Here is a 17,858-nt window from a genome sequence, read left to right as displayed (position 1 = left end):
GCACTGGAGGCCCTGTCAGCTGTTCTAAGAGGGTGCCATCCCCTGCATGGTCTGTCAAGGCACTCGGTGCTGCCCTTGCCCCTGCTGCTGAAAAGGTCCATCTAAGGTCCCTTTGGTGCTTGTTCCAGGGCGGGCAGGTGACCCCGAGGCACCTGGTGTGTCACACTGCCTTTCTGCCTCCTTAAACTGGGCTTTTCAGCTGCTCATGCCATGCAAAGAACTGCGGTGTCTGGATCCAGGTACAAAGCATTCTTAGGCAACCTCCTCCCCGACAAGCATCCTGCTTTCAGATACTGACTGCAGGAGGAAACAAAGTGTTTCCTGCGTGGCAAAGAGGGCAGGAGAGCTGCTGCTTCCATGGCCTCATCCAGCAGTAATTGCTGGTTGTTGAAACGAGCTAGAGCTGAGCGAGCAAGGGAACTGGGAGGCTGTGGTAAGCCGTAAATATGAAGGCTGGGACTCCGTGTAGCTGCTTACTGCTTTTCGGAGCTACCTTTTTCTTTCTAGCCAAAAAATTTAAAATGAGCTTCTTAACAAAGATAAATGCACGTTAGTCACATCCTTACGGTTCTTCCCGGGGAAGTTTCAAGTTTTGGAGCAAGCAGTAGCAGCATGCTTGTTTGCTCCGAGGAGTCCTCACTTGCACTGAGGAGCCGTGTGTGGAGGTCAGCTGTAGGTGCGAGGCTGCGCTCAAGAGGTACCCAAACCTACCCAAATCCCAGCTCATTAACCGGCCCTCCTACGAGAGCAAAATTGGTTTTGTTATTGCACTTGTTAAATGCAGTAGTTAGGATTTCTTCTTGATGGATTCTTTTAATTTCTTTTGGATCCTTCTTTAGTTTTGCTAACAGCTTTTTAAGGTTTGTATTTTTTTTTTTCCCTCCCTCTGTCTTCAGCTATTGATGGATTTCTAAAAACTGATGAAAGACAAAGACTGGCAAAGGAAAGAAGAGAAGAAAGGGAGAAATACCTTGGTAAGTTGGCTGGAGGTGTATGTATTATTTATAGATATGTTTTAATAGGCTTAACTAACTAACGTAGTATTTTTTGTGTTCTGAATTTTAAATCTTGTCATTCAGTCTGCTCCTAGTCTTTATCACTTCTTTTAATTTAAATTATAAAAAATAATCTTTCTGGATTTTGAGTCAAATATTTAATATTTTATATTTACAGATTGTCTTCCTTTGATTTGTGTGCCTTTAAGTATACGTTTATGTTCAAGATACTGCTGTTATAATCCTGGTTTGTGAGAATGCCAAATAAACCTTGAATAATACTCAGAATAATCTGTAGAATGATTCGGTAAAGCAACCTCAATTTTAACCTGTCTGGTTTTAGCCATATCGAAATATACAATAGAGTTATTAAGTACAGCATTAAAGTGTGTACTTTTTTGTAAGTTGTAAAAGGGTTAATCTTTCAGGAGAATGATAAAAAGCATTATTCAGTTCCTGAATAACATAAGGAATGATTTCAGATTTTGTTAAAACAGTCAGATATTTTTAATCTATTAATATAACCAGAGAAATGTTGAGAGAATTGTAAAATAGATATGTAAAAAGTATAAATATATATTTAAGGGAAGCATGTGTATACACCTGTATATTAAAATATATATATGTGTGTGTGTGTGTATACATATATATACACATAAATGAATTTTTTTCAACATTGATTTGGAGTTCCTATCTCTCTGTATGTAAAAATCTGTTAAACAGTTAATTTCACCTTTCCTCATTGTAAAGACAAGAAAGGTCAGTAGCTCTGTTTCTAGAGATTACCTGACAATACCTAGCAGAAGGAATTGCCAGTGTCTTATGTTTTTTGTAAAATTTAGGATAAGCATATATTTTGAGGAAATGTCAACTAAACAAGTATGGGCACCTGCCAAAAGAATCATAGGAAAATACTGTTTTCTTGCATTAAATAAACAAACTGTTGGCTGTTTCTTTGCAAAGTCTGGGGCTTGAGACCAGTGACTTGACATTTTTCATTACCATGGGCTTGGTCAGCGCGATTCCTTTTGGTAGTTCTGGAGAAAATCTGCTGCTCTTTAGTACTTAATCTTGCCCAAGCTTCTGTCTGTCTGGGACTTGCTTCTCTTCCAGGTATGCTCAGTGTAGGCTATCTCTTTGTTACTCCTGACTATCCCTTCTTTTCTGGTTCCCAAGAGAGTGCTATGATGATTAGATTGGACAGGACTTGCAGTAGAAGAGATGAGAAGGAAACTGAAACCTGGAGATTTTGGGAGTGGCCCAGGGGGTTTGGAAGGTTGTGTCTGCAATTTTCTCATAGACATCATATATGCCTCCTTGAAATGTATTTCTTTAGGGTAATCTGTAATGGTGCGCTTTGGATTTTGGTCATGGTTTGACTGTGAGAATTTTCTTTTGGAAGGTCAGAAAAAGGCAGCATGTTCCCCCCAAGGTCAGATTTTTAAGCGGTCAGCAGAGGTACTATGTAGCAATATAAAGTAACTTTTTCACCCAAGCCAAAACTCGTTAGTCAGTGGTTCAGCATCCCTAAATTAGCTAATAAGAATTGTATGTGTGTCCATGATAACAGAATTGTTTACTTCTCTGTCCAGAATCAGTCCCAGGTTTTACCTTCCTACTCAGAAGGTAATCTTAGCACAATCTCTGGACACTTCACTTTATTTTTGGTTTTTGTAAGCTCCAGCATGCTTTTTCTCACCTGATGTGACTAGCAGTTGGAACAATTAATGCCTGGTCACTTTTTTTCCACTGTCTCTGAGGTAACTTTTTCTGTTGATGAGTCTGAATTTCATGCATTTAATCCAGGTTCGCTGCATCACTGACACTCCCCTCATACTGCCCTGTCTTGAGTGGGGAGGTTGAGTGGATTTTCAGAAGACAAAAGGGGAACAGTTAGAGCTGTGTTTCTAACAAGAATAAGCTAGAAGGTGTTCTGGAAAGCAGGCTGGATTTGAGGAAGAAGTATTGTAGAAGGACTCTATTCAAGGGAAAGAAATGGAGCGTTGGAAAGGGTTCTGGGTGTTGGGCGGACTCTGGCTTCCCCCCGAGGGAGTGAGGATGGAGTGGGGCTAAGAGGGACTGAAAGCCACAGCTGTGGTTAAAGAGCCTGGGGGCAGGAGCTGAGGGGAAAAGGCTGATCTGAGAAGAGGCATTTGGGATGGCTGGGCAAGAGCCTAGGAATGATGGGAAGATAATATGAGAGAGTTAGAAGGGTGATGATGTGCTGCACAAGGAAACAGGAACTGAAGAAATACAGGCTGAGTAAGTGAGCAGGAAGAAGGACTAGCTCTTGTACAGTGTTAATTCTGGCTTTCTCTGACTTTCAAGTTCTTAGCCTGGCAATATTCCTTCTTTGGCTGTGTGTTGGTACGTGACACTACAGGCTTGTGTGTATATAGGCATGCTTACTGAACTCCTCTGTCCTGCCTTTTTATGAAATACACTTGCATGGGAAATGGATTTTTTCTCTCAATTTGCCACATTAACTCCTGCTACTTGCTCTCCTATGTACACCTGAAGCCACAGTCCAGTATATGTTGTTGCAGTCTGAGTTTCTGAAACATCAGGGTAATGTCCCATGAAGATTATTGCTCCAGCTGGGATAAACAGCAGGGCAAAACCTCAGTAACAGAAGTAATTTCTTTTTCATGTGAAGAGGCAGAAGTGGGTAAAGATGTAGCACCAAATCATGAGCTGAAAGATTTATTTTCAAAATTTTCTAAGAAAACTTAGCATGTGTTGTTTACGTGTGTCTACTTTAAAGGCAGCTCCATAACAAGAAGCACAGTTTTAAAGAAGTCCCAAGGGCTTTTGCTTCAGCATATACAGCTGATTTCCTTCAAAGCTTGCTAGGAACAGTATATCTGAAAAAATAATTTTTTTTTAAGCTTCAGAGGGACTTGAAACATTAAAAAAAAATTTGCTAAACTGTTCTGTACACTGTTTTTACATAAACAAGGGATACAAACTGGCACCTTGTATACAAGAGCTTCCCTATTTACTGAGCAAATTGCTCAGATTTACTAATCATTTCAGCACTTATGTGCACTATATTTTTAATCTCAGTGGACAAAACCCCTGTGTGCTTGTATTTGTTGTTTTACACTATTGTTTCACGTTATCAAACAATTTTAAAATAGAAGAAAATTTGGATGAAGTGAAATGTGCCTTTTTCTCTGCACAAGCTGCTAGGGAGCAGCAGATACTGGAGAAGGAGAGAAGAGCAAAACTCCAGTATGAAAAGCAAATGGAGGAGCGATGGAGAAGACTGGAGGAACAGAGGCAGAGAGAGGAGCAGAAGAGAGCGGCTGTTGAAGAAAAGCGGAGACAAAAGCTTAAAGAGGAGGAGGTGAGGTCCACTGGGAGATGTATGGCAGCATTGAACATGGCTGAATATTGACATCATTAAATGATTGGGGGTGGGGCTAGGACTGGAAATGTGAGCAATTACTGCAGGAACTGCAAACCACATCACCACAGCTATGAGTAGGCTACCACTACACATGAAAAACACTTTCCAAAACAATTTTTTAAATTTTTTGTCTGATCTCCTGGAATAGTTATCTACTGTTGCTAACATATCTGGGACTATGATTGTCAAATATACAGCATCAGCTTTCTGGAAGGAAGTCTTTAAAGATGAGCTTTTCCAAAAAGGGAAAGATTTTTCTTACTGTTCTGTTTACTGTCTATGAAACAGAAGTAATGTTTGTGAAAATATGTTCTTCCATTTTTCCTTGGTGACAGAAACTCAGAAATTTGTACTTAAGCAGTGTAGAATCTAGGTTGTTTTCAAATTCTAACATAAAACAGAATCACATCTTTTTAAGCTCTTCCTCTCTTTTATGCTCCCTGCTGAGATCATTTAAGGTTCTTTTTTTTTGCTCTAGTGAGTCCAATTTCTGGTACAGCTCTCTGAATTCAGGGTGTGTGTGTATATCTCTGCATGACATTGCGTAGAGAACACTAACACTGCTACCCGCAACTGATAAAGAATTCATGACTTTGGAAAAGGGGGCAGTGGTTTAAAAAAAAAATAAAATTTCCCCAGTTCATAGCCTAAAAAAGCTTTAGAAATTCACAGTTCTTAACCTTCTTTCTTCTGCCCCATGTCTCTTCATCAAAATAACTTTCTAAAACAGGTAAAACACTTCTGCATGACTTCAGAATAACATATATCAGTTCATTAAATTTTTTGCTTGATTTTTCACTTTACTTGAAGAGAAGATTGTATCCTGTCATTCAACTTTAGCATACTCATTGTGGCTTCAATGTAATGGCTGAGAATTAATTTAAAAATATTTCATCATGTGGTTTGTTTCAAATTCTTTTAAGAAAAATGTGAAAAAGCAGAAACAAAGGGTAGAAGGTCTCTCTCATGTGGTAACAGCATTGAAGTCACGTGCTCTTTCCCCAGAATTTCCTGCTGTAATAACCTTTTGCAGCTAAGCAAAATAGATTCCGTTTCTGTGGGTTGTAAGGGGAAGGGACAAGTACAAAAATGTCCAAAACCCCATCCTCAAAATTTTCAGCAGAGCAGGACAGAAAGGGGGAGAGGTGTAGGAAGAGCGAGTATCTGCCGGCTTTCCCTGTGTCACGCTTTGCCTTTGCTGAAGAAATGAGGGCAGGGTTGTTGGATGTGAGAGGCTGTGACAGGTCAGACCCAAAGCGTCTGTTTAGTGGGGGCCGACCCCATCTCCTGTAGCGGCCTCCTGCACTTCCCCAGAGATGGGTTAAGAGGCTGAGCACGCTGTGATGTTTTCCCAAGCATCAGCAAGCCTCTTCCAGCTCCCCGAGACATTGCACATGTGAGGGCAGACTTCAGCAATGGTGAGGGAGAGGCTGCTTCCAAGAGTCTGGTCATAATGTGACTACCACTCCTAGCTCTGCTCACCAGGCCAGTCCTTTATGCCTAAAGTGTCCAAAGACTTTTTTGGAAGCTGAAGCAGGCCTGGGTCTGGATTCTTTCCCTTTCCTTTCTCCCTGCTCCTCCCCCAGGCTGAGGAGCCTGAGGGAAGGCTATGTGGGCAGTAGGACAGGAGAGGATGCTTGCTTGTTTGGGGATGGATGAAACCTGTGGGAGGAAAAGGTCCAGGAGCCTCTGAAGAAGAGGAGGGGGCACAGGGGAATAATCTATAGAACAGGGGAGGGTGAGAGAAGGAGGAAAGTGGGAATAGGAGACATCATCCTAGCTTCCCTTCACAGTTTCTTGTCCCTCATTTCTCAAATTCTGTTTGAATTCTACTACAGGATCTGCCAGTTTGGCCCCACCTTCCCTGGCCCTTGATCTTGTGATGAATCCCTCAAACTCTGTGTGCCTAGTAGCAGTGGAGGTCTGAGTAAGGATGGTGATGAGCTTGCAGTTCCCTGGACATTGCAAGTTACTCACTTCTTGTGAGTAATTTTGGCCATTTAAGACCATCTTTACAGGAAGAGCTTTGAACATGTATTTCCCCACCTGAGGTGTGTTGGTGTGTGTGCCCTGGCCACTGAGCCACTGTGTACTGCAGCATGTTCTCAGTGGTTCTCCTTTTAACAGCACTTTACACTGGCTGGGTACTGGAGTACCCATTTTACTTGCTCATCAGGTGTCTGAAATGACAAGAAGAGAGATTTTCTTCCTTGCTCTCTGCCTTACTGGTTGTCCTTTATATTTTTGCCGAATTATTTTTTCCGTGCTTTTTAACAGAGCAGAGAGTAGTGCACATTCCTGATAGGAAGAGGTTATATAAATCTCTTTCTACAAAATAATGTTGTTGCATCTGAAAGAGTCTGAGAGGAACAGATGATCTTAACAAACTGGTGGGGACTTGTTGGCTCCTATATCAGAGCATCCATTCCTTGACTGTTTTGCTTGCAAAGGATTTCTTAAGGAAGTGGCTAAAATTTGATTTCTTTTCTTACTTTTCCCTCTCTACAATGCCAAATAAGAGATGGTAGTTTTAAAGTCTCTCTTGGTAGGAATTGAGGTATTCTGTCAGAGTTTTTTAGGATAGCTGGAGCTTGTTGCAGAGAACAGTAGAAGTGTCAGATTGTTCAGGAGGAACTGGATAAATAATGTTTAGAAATTATTCTGTCTACATTGGCCACATCTTTCTTGTCTGCAGAGGTCTTCAGTATCACTGCCCTTCCCTTTGTATTACTTTTAAAGCTGCCCACTTATTTTAGTAAAAGCAGTCCTTGAGCCTTGAGGAAAGCAGTGTGTGGTTCTACAGAAGTGATTTTGAAGTTTCTTTTAACAGAGAACTGGATAAAAGTAAAGCTAGTCATTTTTCAGTCAAAATAATTTTTTCCTCTTTTCCTATCTTGAACTTCCATGTGACTTGGGAGTACCTTGTAAATAGATGTCTAGCTGAACACAGATTATTGGGAAGAGATTGTTTTGGTGCATGTGCACTGTTTTGTTCCATTTGTAAAAAGTATGTGCTTAGACACAAGAGAGTGAAAAGCTCTCAAGATACTGTAGCTTTAATTATTTACTGTACACCACTCCAAAGATGAAGCCAACTGATAATGTCAGGAACCAGTGAGCTACTTACTTACAGTACTGTATAGAAAGTGAGGAGGAAGAGATGATTTGGGGCTCTTTCAGATGTTTGTCTTGCAGATATAAGGAGATTGGTTTAGAATTTTTTTTGCACAAATTATTTTAAGTCATAATACTTGAAACATTATTTTTTTCTTTCTTGCCACATCTGTGTTATATTTTACACAGAGAAAAGGAAAGAACTTAGTTGTGAGAAAACAAGTAATTTGAGTTTTGAGGGGTGGATTTTTGTTTTTAATTCAGACAGCACAAGTGCTTATTCTATTGCTCACGCTGAGGAAAACTTGCATGAGTAACTGGCTTTTGCAAAATAATGTATATTTTAGATGCTAGCAGTAGATGGCTCTCTTATGATTTTATTCATTCTTAGTTTAACCTACATGCAGTGCTTGTGCTTTATATGGTTTTTTTGTGCAAAAACTCACTATGTCCTGAGAGCAGACACTGTTTCCTCTATCTGTAGCTGTTAGAGTTCCCAAATGAGATCATATGCACAGAATGATATGTTTTCAGGAAGGTGCTTCATCTACAACACAGGCTGGGAGGGTTTTCCTCATCGTTTGCTGATGAAGGAAAGCTCTGTCTTGTGATTTAGTTTTTGTCATGGAACAAATTATTAGTGTATGAATTGTTTATGTTATGCATGCTTATGTCTTACTATTTTCTTTGGCTTTTTAGTTTTGTGCCAACTTAAAATGTTTTTTAATAACTATCCTTTCTTTGTGGAAAGCAGCCTTCATATTGTCCTTTATCTAACCTATATCTGCAGAGGTTTTGTGAGTTTTAATAATTATATTCTGTAGGGCTCTAGTGAAAGGCTCTTTGCAGATGAAAAGGAATCATCTTCTCCAAATAATGTAACTGAAGATGTCAAACTCAGATTGTAGGTAGCATGGGCTTTCAAATGTGTATGAAATGTCATTTAATTTCTTTAATCTGTTTCAGCATGCATTTTATTCTTGAAACAATACTTTGATAGTAGCTGGTATAAGTTTATTCTGTGATTTGCAAACTACAGAATATTGCTTACTCCAAGCATAGTTTAAAACCCCCAAACAAGACAGCAAACAGAAATAATTGAAACATGACTGTTTTAATCTTAGGTTTTTTGATTAATTAATAACAATATTCATTAGAAATGTGGAGGGGGGAGGAAAAAGGTTCTGTGTAAGAATATGCTTTAATGAGAAAGATAGGAGAGGGTAATTTTCCTTGGTAAAGAGTGTGGGTAGAAAGATAGATTGGGGCAAGCTGCAGAGTAGAAGAAAGTGGTGAAAAGAAGCACACTGCAGAGAACTGGTGATGAAATCCGTGAGGTTTGGAAAGACTAAGAAAAGGGACTCAAACAGAATTAAGTTAGAGAGCTGGGAAGCTGAAAAAGCACAAACTTGTAATGCAAAGCCTGCACAGACAGGATTTAAATGTGAAGCTTGTATCATCAAGTACTAAGAGAAGAAAGAAAGACTAGCAAACTGAAGGAGAGAGGACTGAGTTTAGATTCCAGAGAGTGGAAGATTGTTTCCTTTTCACAGGCAGGGTGTGTGCAAGAAGCAAATGGGCTCTTCGGGGCTGGGGGGTGTTTCTTGCAGAAGAGGCTGCTCTTGAACCTTGTGATGCTTCGTTCATTTGCTCTGTAGGGAGAAGGAAAGAGGCAGAGCTCTCATTTTCATGCCTGCCTGGACACTGATGGCACTGAGTAGACAGAGGAGGGGGATGAAGGGGGGGAGGGAGGGCAGGGAAGCAGCTGCCTGCTCTCAGTGGTCTTTGAATGATGTTACCTGATAGACCGGGAGCTCACAACACGACGGGAACATCATCTTCCTGGAGACAGCAGCAGAAATTCTAACAGCAGGGCGGGTCACCTGGCCAAAAGGTAACAGGGACAGGAGAGCTGGGAATGATAGAGGATGCAAGAATTTCCTTTGTTCTCTCCTTGTATAGGGGGTAATAGAATATTTTGTAGTACAAGTTGATTTGTAATAAAATTAGAAGAGAGTTTAAAGATTAAAAGGTAATGTCTTGCTGTTGATAATGATGGATAACTGGTAGCTGGGTTGGATGAGGTGGAAAAAATGAGCTCAGAAATAAATTACTGCAAGTCATGGTGGTAGAAGAGATTCTTCAAAGATGTGGAAGAGGCATAAGTATATTGTAGATTACTGCAAGATGATGAGGGGACATCTGGCAATGTAGAAAGTCAATGACCAGGGTCAGAAGCCCAGGAAGGTTAGAGAGTTTACAGGTACATGTATAAAAGTATGGAGATTACTGGAGGTGCCTGGTGTTAGGGTCTGATGTGCTGAAGGAGCTCCATCAGAGACAACTGGCTCAGCACCAGTGCAGAGCCTGAAGGAAACACACTTGAACAAAGACTGAAATTTTTTGGTAAAATAGCTCAGGAAAGCCACACCAAAGGCATTTATCAGTGAGAGAAAGTAATCTGGCCAAGAGTTGAGTGAAGGTTTTGCCACACAATTGATCTGAGCTGCCAAAAGATATTGGAGATAGAGTAGGGGATTGATAAAAATCAAAATGTGTATGATGTAATCACAGAAGCCTGCAAGATCCAGTTTGAAGTGGATAAGAGTAGGAGTTTTATACTAGACCAAAAGGACATAGCAAAGGTAATAAGGAATAGCACCAAAAATACTAATAGGATCAAAGGGCTGAAACTCACTGGGGCAGGAGCTGCAGGCAGCAAGGATAAACTTATCTTTCACAGTAGGGGTTGGGCTGCTGAAATGTGAGGGTGAGGAGGTTGCCAGATGCGAATGAGGTACTTGGAGGAGGAGAGGAAGAGGCTGTTAGATGATGGAATTGTGGGTGGGGAAGAGCCACATTTTATCTGCTTGAAAGGAGGAAAAGAAAAGGTGCAGGGACCATTGCCACAACAATAAATCACTGAGAAGCTAGCAGAGGGAGGAGGTTGGAATGAAACTCAGTGGAGGTCTTTGAGAGTCAAGAGGTGATGGAGAGGGAATAAAGTGACCATATTTAGCTGTAAGTTAAAGGCAGAGCAAGGTTTGGGGAGAGAAAAAAATAATTTTACTCTTCCTCCTGTTAAAATCTAACTTATCGAGAAGAACATGAGGGTGGTGGGGGGGGCAGGGAAGTAAATCTTAGAGCAGTATGATGTAAGCATGCACTAAAATAAATACACAGAGGAGAAAAGAAATCAGAAGGTCTTAAATGCCTAGACTTAAGGAACATAACAGAAGAAAGGAGGGAGTTTTTGTAAAAATAAATAAATAAGTAGAGCATCCTGCAAAGTAACCTACTTTGGGTATGGAGTGATCATTTATCTGAGTGACTAGGTGGAGCCACTGGCATTGCAGCAATTTAACTGTGCTCAGAAAGGGATGGGAAAGAATCCTGATGTCTGCATAGACAAGAAGGAGTTAATGCTTGTCGAGCATTATTCTTATACAAATTAAGTCCAGAGCACAGCAGCAGCCTCACCAGCAGGAGCAGATGCTAGGCAGTGATGCAACCTGTGTTATTTACTTAGGCCTCTGTAGTGACCTCAGTGCCTTGCAGACAAAGGATACGCTATCTGGAGGTAGGTAGCATGCTGATACCTTCTTTATTCAGTTCTTTTTCTTTTATTGTGAGCAAGCTCCTGGAATCATCTTGTGTGGAGCAACAGGGGGACTGTATATTTTTAGCATGGTTTTGGAAGGCGGGTGAAAGAAGCCCCCAAACAACTGACTGAGATTTTTGTCTGGGTTTGTACCAAAATTACCAGGAACGTTTAGAAGCCATGATGCGCCGGTCCCTCGAACGCAGCCAGCAGCTGGAACAGAAGCAGAAGCGATGGTCGTGGGGAGGAGCACTGGCTGCAGGCTCAGGAGGCAGAGATGGTAAGTGAAACAGGCTGCCTGCATTGCAGATCTGAAGTGCAAAATGCATGAGATTGTGGAGATAGTAAGTATGATGGGTTTATAGTTAGGGTGGTACCGTAGGGGCTACTGCCTTGGGGCGTGAATAAGTGCTTTGTAATTGCTTGCCAGGCTTCCTGTCCTTAATACTTTCTGTGGAGACAGGTTCCTCCTAACTTTAGGAATGCAGATAATTTTAATAGAGTAACCAGCATCTGTCTGGAGGATGCTAAACGCTAAAATTAAAATTGATGCACTGTCTCCCTTATTAGCTTCTTCCACATTGTCTTCCCACGCACACAGTTAGCAAATTCAATATTCACCGAAGGACTGAATGCTGTCTAAGGCTTGCAAAAGATGATGTGTTTTTGTTTGGTGCTTCTAAAAACCTGATGTGAATTTCTAGATGACTATGCAGCATGTGCAGTTTAAAATAGTTTGGGTTTTTTCCCCACGTACATTCTGTTACTGCTATTTTTGCTTTGGCTTCAAAGGAAATTAGAGGAAATTCTTTTTATTACATAATGAGTCACGTGCTGCTTTTATATTTCAGAAAGATACATGTTTTCTCTTTTAAATCATACAGTTTATTTGAACTTGTCAGGTTTGAATAAAGTGATGTTACAAGGAAAAACATCCATGTTTGGGTGTTGATGAAATATAACAATGTGTAAGTATACTTAACTTTAAAAAAACAAACTCTATTTCACATCATAGTTTTCATGGTACATCATTAGAAAAGCCAGGAGGTTAAATATATATAATAATGAAAAGAAGTCTCTTACACTTTGAGATAGAAACTGGTTTTCTTTGTGATGCAGTTTGTGCTTAATTCCAGCTCCCCCAACTTATTCAGTAATTTCTTTCACCTCTTTTTGCTCTGATTTCTCTGCTGTGTAGGTGAATCAGAAAATACCCCACCCCCTGTTCTAGGTTTAGCTGCCAACACCCTTCCTCCAGACCCTGTGACCTCTACAGCTCCTGCTGATTCCTTCAATGGTATTTCAGAGAATCACAGTACCATCGTGTCTCGTTTATAACTCTTCTAATCACTGTAATCCATCCACTGATCTTGTTCTTCCTAACCACTCTTTTCTTATCATTTCAGTCTGGTACTCTACGGCATGACCCTTAGTGATGTAGACCAGTGTCTTTTAATTTCCTTTTAATTTTGCCATGGTGGAGCAGTGCATGCCTCTCATTCCAGCACAGTAGAGGCATTTCATGGTTTTCTCAGTAACTGCAGACTTCTACTGCTCAGATTCTCATCTTTGTTAATTCTGTGGGTGCTCTGTGTGTGTGTATAATTAATTACACATGTATTTGACAGTTCTAATGGACGTGCACAGGTGCTGTTGAGAAAAAAATCAGTTGCACAGTAAGAAAATGTGTTATGAAGACCATGTTTCATCAAAACAGCCCTCTTTTTGAAGGGCCTTCTTCTGTGATATTTTAGGAACAAATAAATTTGGTATAAACAGGCATCTTATGTTTTCAGCCTCCTGAAATGAATTTTGGCCAAGCTGGTATTTGTAACAAAGTGGTTGACTTTGTTTAATCAATTGTGTTTTATATTGTTCAGTTATCTTTTTTCTGCTGGGTTTTATTTGTGGTTCGTTGGTGTTTTTTAAATATTCCCATAAAAGGGCTCTGAAGTAGATGAGTGCTCCAAAATTACAAATGAATTGCATGTAGGATTTCTAATCTTGATTGCAAATGCACTTGGCATTTTGAAACAAAAACACAGCCTGTGCTTTTGAGAAATAGTTTCCTTCTCTCCCTCAAAGGAGGAGTTAAGCTTGGCTGTTACTCCTGCAGAACTCACAGTAAATGTTGTTCTGCCTGTGATCTCACAGAACTATTACTTTTGTGCAAACAGATTCAATTTTTTTACTGATTGTTGTTCATGTGCAAAGAATATTTGCCTGTGCAACTGATGTTTTGCAGCATACCAGCATTATATGTGCTTTTTAAAAAAAGCAAATGTAGTGAATTGCATTGTTTACTGTAGTAATGGAGGCAGATTGGAAGTATTGATTAGTATTGGAAGCCCCACTAAGGCAATGATTTGATGGACTAATAGGGAAGGCAGTAACTGAGAAGGTGCAGAGTTTGGGCCATGTACATTTCTCTGGCTGAAAATATTTTTGATTTTGAAAGAAATAAAATTCAAATGTAAAGCATCTTTTAGTGCTTTTAGCTTCTGAGTATCAGATAGTGATCATCATGTACTAGTACTCTGTAGTAATACCTGAGTAATATTTCTCTTTCGTTTAGTTGAATAAATGCCAAGGTAGGAAATGGGTATTGTGCTCAAACAGACTTTATCAAATGGTATTTCAGAAGAAAAATGTACTAAAAAACTGAGCTGTCTCTTTTTTTTTTTAAATTCTTCTCAGGCACAAAAAGATAAAGCCAAATGGCTGATGCCAGCTCAGTCATTAAAACAGTGAGGTCTCATGCAGATGCACAAATGTTGGTTATTTCATTTTCTTATTAGAGTAATACCTGATGTGAACCCCAGTTCTTGCAGACTGAAGGTAGAGGGGAGGGGGATGAGGATGAGTTCGGAGCTGTCATGTGTGCAGTTTGTTTTCTTTGGGTAACTTTATGCTTGTGCTGGTATTGAGTGTCTTGTATCAGAATAGCTTCACTCATTCGGACCTGATATATAATTATTTATCAGTGTCAGTGTAAAAACCAGGCTGTAGTGAAACTGGAACGTTAAATTCACAAGCAGAACAGCTGCATACCAAAGCATGTGTCGTGGGGTGCTGGTCCTCAGCAGTCAGAAAGAGCTCCTCTCGTGCCAGTTCAGTGCTATGATCAGTGCAAGGGCCAAGAGTACAGATGCAAGGTTAACTTTTGGAGTTTATCAACACCGTGGTTTGAATACAAATGTCTTCAATGCGTTTCTCTGCAGCATGTGACAAGCTTTCAGCTTCCACAATGAATCTGCCAAAGCAAATGGAGTCGCCGATCAGTAAACGCCTCTCGTCCTCCACGGCGGCCATAACGCATTCTCCCGACAGAGGCAAGTGAACGTGCTGGTCTCCTGCCAGCATCAACTCTCCTTCTGCTTAGAGCACTTCTGGCCCATGTAGCCTTGTGGTTTGCTTATGTCTGTTATTCAAAGGAACTCAATCATCTGAAAGAGTCTGTATTAATAACACGGTTCTGCAGCCTGTCCCAAGGCTTTGCTGCCGTGCTGGAGATCACAGTCCACCAACAAATGCCATGGATTTTTTACTGATTCTTTTCCAAATTTTGATACTCCAGCCAAGAGGGTTGTAAGTACAGGCTGTGACTGCAGCAATTTCCTATAACTAGTAGTTGTAGGACCTTTGCTAGAAGGTCACAAGCACTACAGTGACCTTCTAGCAAAATAAGGAAAACCAAGCAAACCAAAGGTGTGGCCTGGCAGTAGGTGGGGGATGTTCCATAGGCAGGGGTACATCTGATGAGCCACCTGGGAGACTTGAACCTGGTGACCGGAGTTGTGGAGACCATTAATTTCTTACGAAACTCTGATCCTCAGGAGACTCCGCAAAAGATAATCATCTTGTAGGATTAGTGGTTGCTGAACACTACAAAGAGGGCTGAAGGGTTTATCTCATTGTGAACGCTGGATTTTTTTAGGTTTATTTTGTGTTTGCTTTTTTTTCCTTCTACCCCATTTTTTTAAAAAAGTCTAATGGGGAGAATTTTATTTACTGAAGTAAATTACTATGAAGCCTTGTTTCTAGGATGAAAAAGGGAAGGTAAATTTATTTTAATTTTTGAATTGCTTAAGATCATCAGTAGCTTTGATGTTATTATGACAGATGGCTATATATACATGTAATAGGAACATCTATAAATATGTCTTATATAGTTGACACTTATATTTATGGAGTAGGAAGTAATGCAGGCATATTGTAAAAATAAGACTTACGTAACACGGTGAGATGGCAGATTTCAAATGCAGTCCCAGCATGGGTGGCAAATTAGTGAGCAGCTGTGCTGTTCTACCAAGTGTTTTACCTTTCCTACTGGGAAAGAAGATAAACCTTTTTTGTGCTGAGTCATAAAACCAACCATTTTGCAGAATGGAACATTCCTCTGAGTGAAAACAAAACATGATCTTAACCTTACTGTGTGTAACGTATAAGTGGGAAACTTAAAACTGGAGAAATTAGAAGGTTTTTTGCAAAGAGAATGAAAATTATCTTCAAGTATTTTAAAATCTCAAAAAATTCAAGATTTTTTGTCATTTCATTTATCATTTCATCGTTTTGTTTCAGTTATTTTAATGTAGCATTGTTTTATTTCTTTGCATTTTTAAATTTTATTTTATTTGCTCCCATCCTTCAGCTCACCGCATGCATCTTAGTCCAATGGAAAACTTTATTGTTTCTCGACTGCTGACTCCCACACAGTCATCTTTAGCCAGAAGCAGAAGTACATTAATGCTTTCTGAGCAGTACAATACTCCAGGTAAAAATGTGACTTCCTGACTTTGAAAATGTTGAGGTGTGTTTTTAGCTGCATTTATGTAGCTGCTGGAAGAAACGGAGTACTATGAAACAAATGACAATTTACAGGATAGTACAAAATCAATGATGAACTAAGTTGTTTCAGATAGCAGTGTATTTAAAATCTTTGAAAAGCACATTATCTTGTCTGTGCTGTTCTGAATATCTATTTTGGACAAAAAAATCATAAAAACTGCAGACTATCAGAAAGAATAAATATATTCATTTAAGAAACAGGTTTTTAGACAAGGATGTGACAACTCTCAGCAGCTTTGATTGATTTATTAATATTGTCCCTGTCATACCCAAATAGTATGTAGAACAAAAATCCCAGTGCACCATTGAACCTTAATTATTTTTGCCAGGGTTCCAGTTTCTATCTGTTAAATATCTTTTTTGCCTTTAACTGTGTGACTGTGTGCATGTGACACCTATATACATAGGTGTACCTACACATGAAAAAACAGACTATTGATAGGCATGTGTCAGTTCCAGAAATTACTGATTTTTAAGAGATGATAGTTACCATTCCTATGAGTAAAGGATAGACTTATAAAACCATTCTTTTGCAGACATCTACAAAAATAATGTTTCCAGTCCTGCTAATACTTAGGCGAGTGCCTGACTGAGTAGTTTCTGCTTGTAAAGCCATGCCTAGTCACAGTCTTGGCTGAAACAAGACAAAAGGTTAACAGCCCTTTTTACTTTTAATAGAACAAACAAACAAAAGTGCCCCAAAGTACACACCCAAATGCCTATCTGCAAAAGGAAACACTTTTCCAGGATTAAACTATTTAGGTGATAAAAGACTGATCATCTTTATGATGAGTGTTTTCACACATCTTGGTTAAAATAAGCTTAAGTTCTGCATCTGTGCTTTTGCTGCAAAGCTATTTAAAAATGAATTGCTAAGTAAACTGACTTTCCCTTGTGTTACTTCTCTGTTCAGAGCATAAGGACAGTGATATTGAATGCCTCTAAAATTGCTTCCCTTGTTTCTACATTAGAAAAATGTAGATATTTCTTCTTCCAGCCTGTAATGGAAGCAGAAATGTTTTCAAATTGAAAGTTGAGAAAGTTCCCAGTTTGCTTACTACTCGGGGTCCAACTACTGCCAAGAATGAGCAAAACCCAACTCAAAATTAGATCAGTACCAGATTTTGAGCTGGATTGCCAAGGCTGATTTTTTCTGTCTTGTATTTGATATCAATGCAATCAATAAGGATGACTTCTGTCCTTCCTCATTTATTTTGTCTGTAAACTCTCAGGTTTATCTCTCTTCATCACAGGATCTTTAAAGTAACAACACACTGGCATGTCTGACAAGGATACAATTTGTTCTGCAAACTGCTTCTTCATTGAGCTGAAACAGGGCAGCTGATTTTAGGAACAGCATTTTGAACAAGCATCCTCTTGACATTTCCCCACAAAGCAATCAGGCTGTAGCACAAGTTGCAAACAGCAGTCTCAGAGGCCATTGACATTTTGTCAGTAATTGCCAGCAAAATAGTTGAGGGAGATCTCCCATTTGTCATGTACTTCTCACCATAGAAGTAGCTTCCTGAACAGGGAAGAAGGATCTTCCTTTCCAAGAGCTCATACTGTGCCTCCTGTCATTATGCTGGGGTCAAAATTGCTTTGGTACAGCATTTTCTGTAAGCTTAGAAATGACGAGCCTCAATTTCACTCTACAGCAGCACATTATTAATGTCACTCAAAGTCAAGGCATTCAGGCAACCAGTTGTTACTGGATGCATAATTAATTCTTTTAACAGCTGAAGTAAAAATATTTATCTTAGGCAGCTTTTAAGTTTCTGAACGTTTTTGTTAATATACAGTACCTTATGCCAGTTGGCTGGAAAGTGGGTCAAAGAAAACAAAGGTCCAGTTAAACATCAAAGCATTCAGAAAGGGTTCATAAAAA

General features: G+C 39.7%; 1 protein-coding gene across 14 annotated transcripts in view; it reads left to right on the top strand.

Moving 5' to 3' along the window:
- The window catches only part of MAP7D2 (MAP7 domain containing 2), a 95,514-nt gene that overhangs the window by 58,514 nt on the left and 19,142 nt on the right, over positions 1–17,858 (top strand). For 4 of the 14 annotated variants that reach the window (XM_040056043.1, XM_040056041.2, XM_040056044.1 and 1 more), the window contains exons 2-7: positions 897–974; positions 4,181–4,344; positions 11,288–11,402; positions 12,321–12,419; positions 14,344–14,454; positions 15,774–15,896. In XM_040056043.1, the coding sequence (XP_039911977.1) occupies positions 897–974; positions 4,181–4,344; positions 11,288–11,402; positions 12,321–12,419; positions 14,344–14,454; positions 15,774–15,896 (690 nt within the window). Of the gene's footprint in view, positions 1–599; positions 698–896; positions 975–4,180; positions 4,345–10,882; positions 11,102–11,287; positions 11,403–12,320; positions 12,420–14,343; positions 14,455–15,773; positions 15,897–17,858 lie in introns of those variants that run through there. The other 10 variants (XM_040056052.2, XM_040056051.2, XM_040056040.1 and 7 more) reach the window with 9 other exon arrangements.

The sequence above is a fragment of the Hirundo rustica genome, chromosome 2 (genome assembly GCF_015227805.2).
Source record: "Hirundo rustica isolate bHirRus1 chromosome 2, bHirRus1.pri.v3, whole genome shotgun sequence".
Classification (NCBI taxonomy): Eukaryota; Metazoa; Chordata; class Aves; order Passeriformes; family Hirundinidae; genus Hirundo; species Hirundo rustica.
This window is presented reverse-complemented; position numbering and strand designations above follow the sequence as displayed.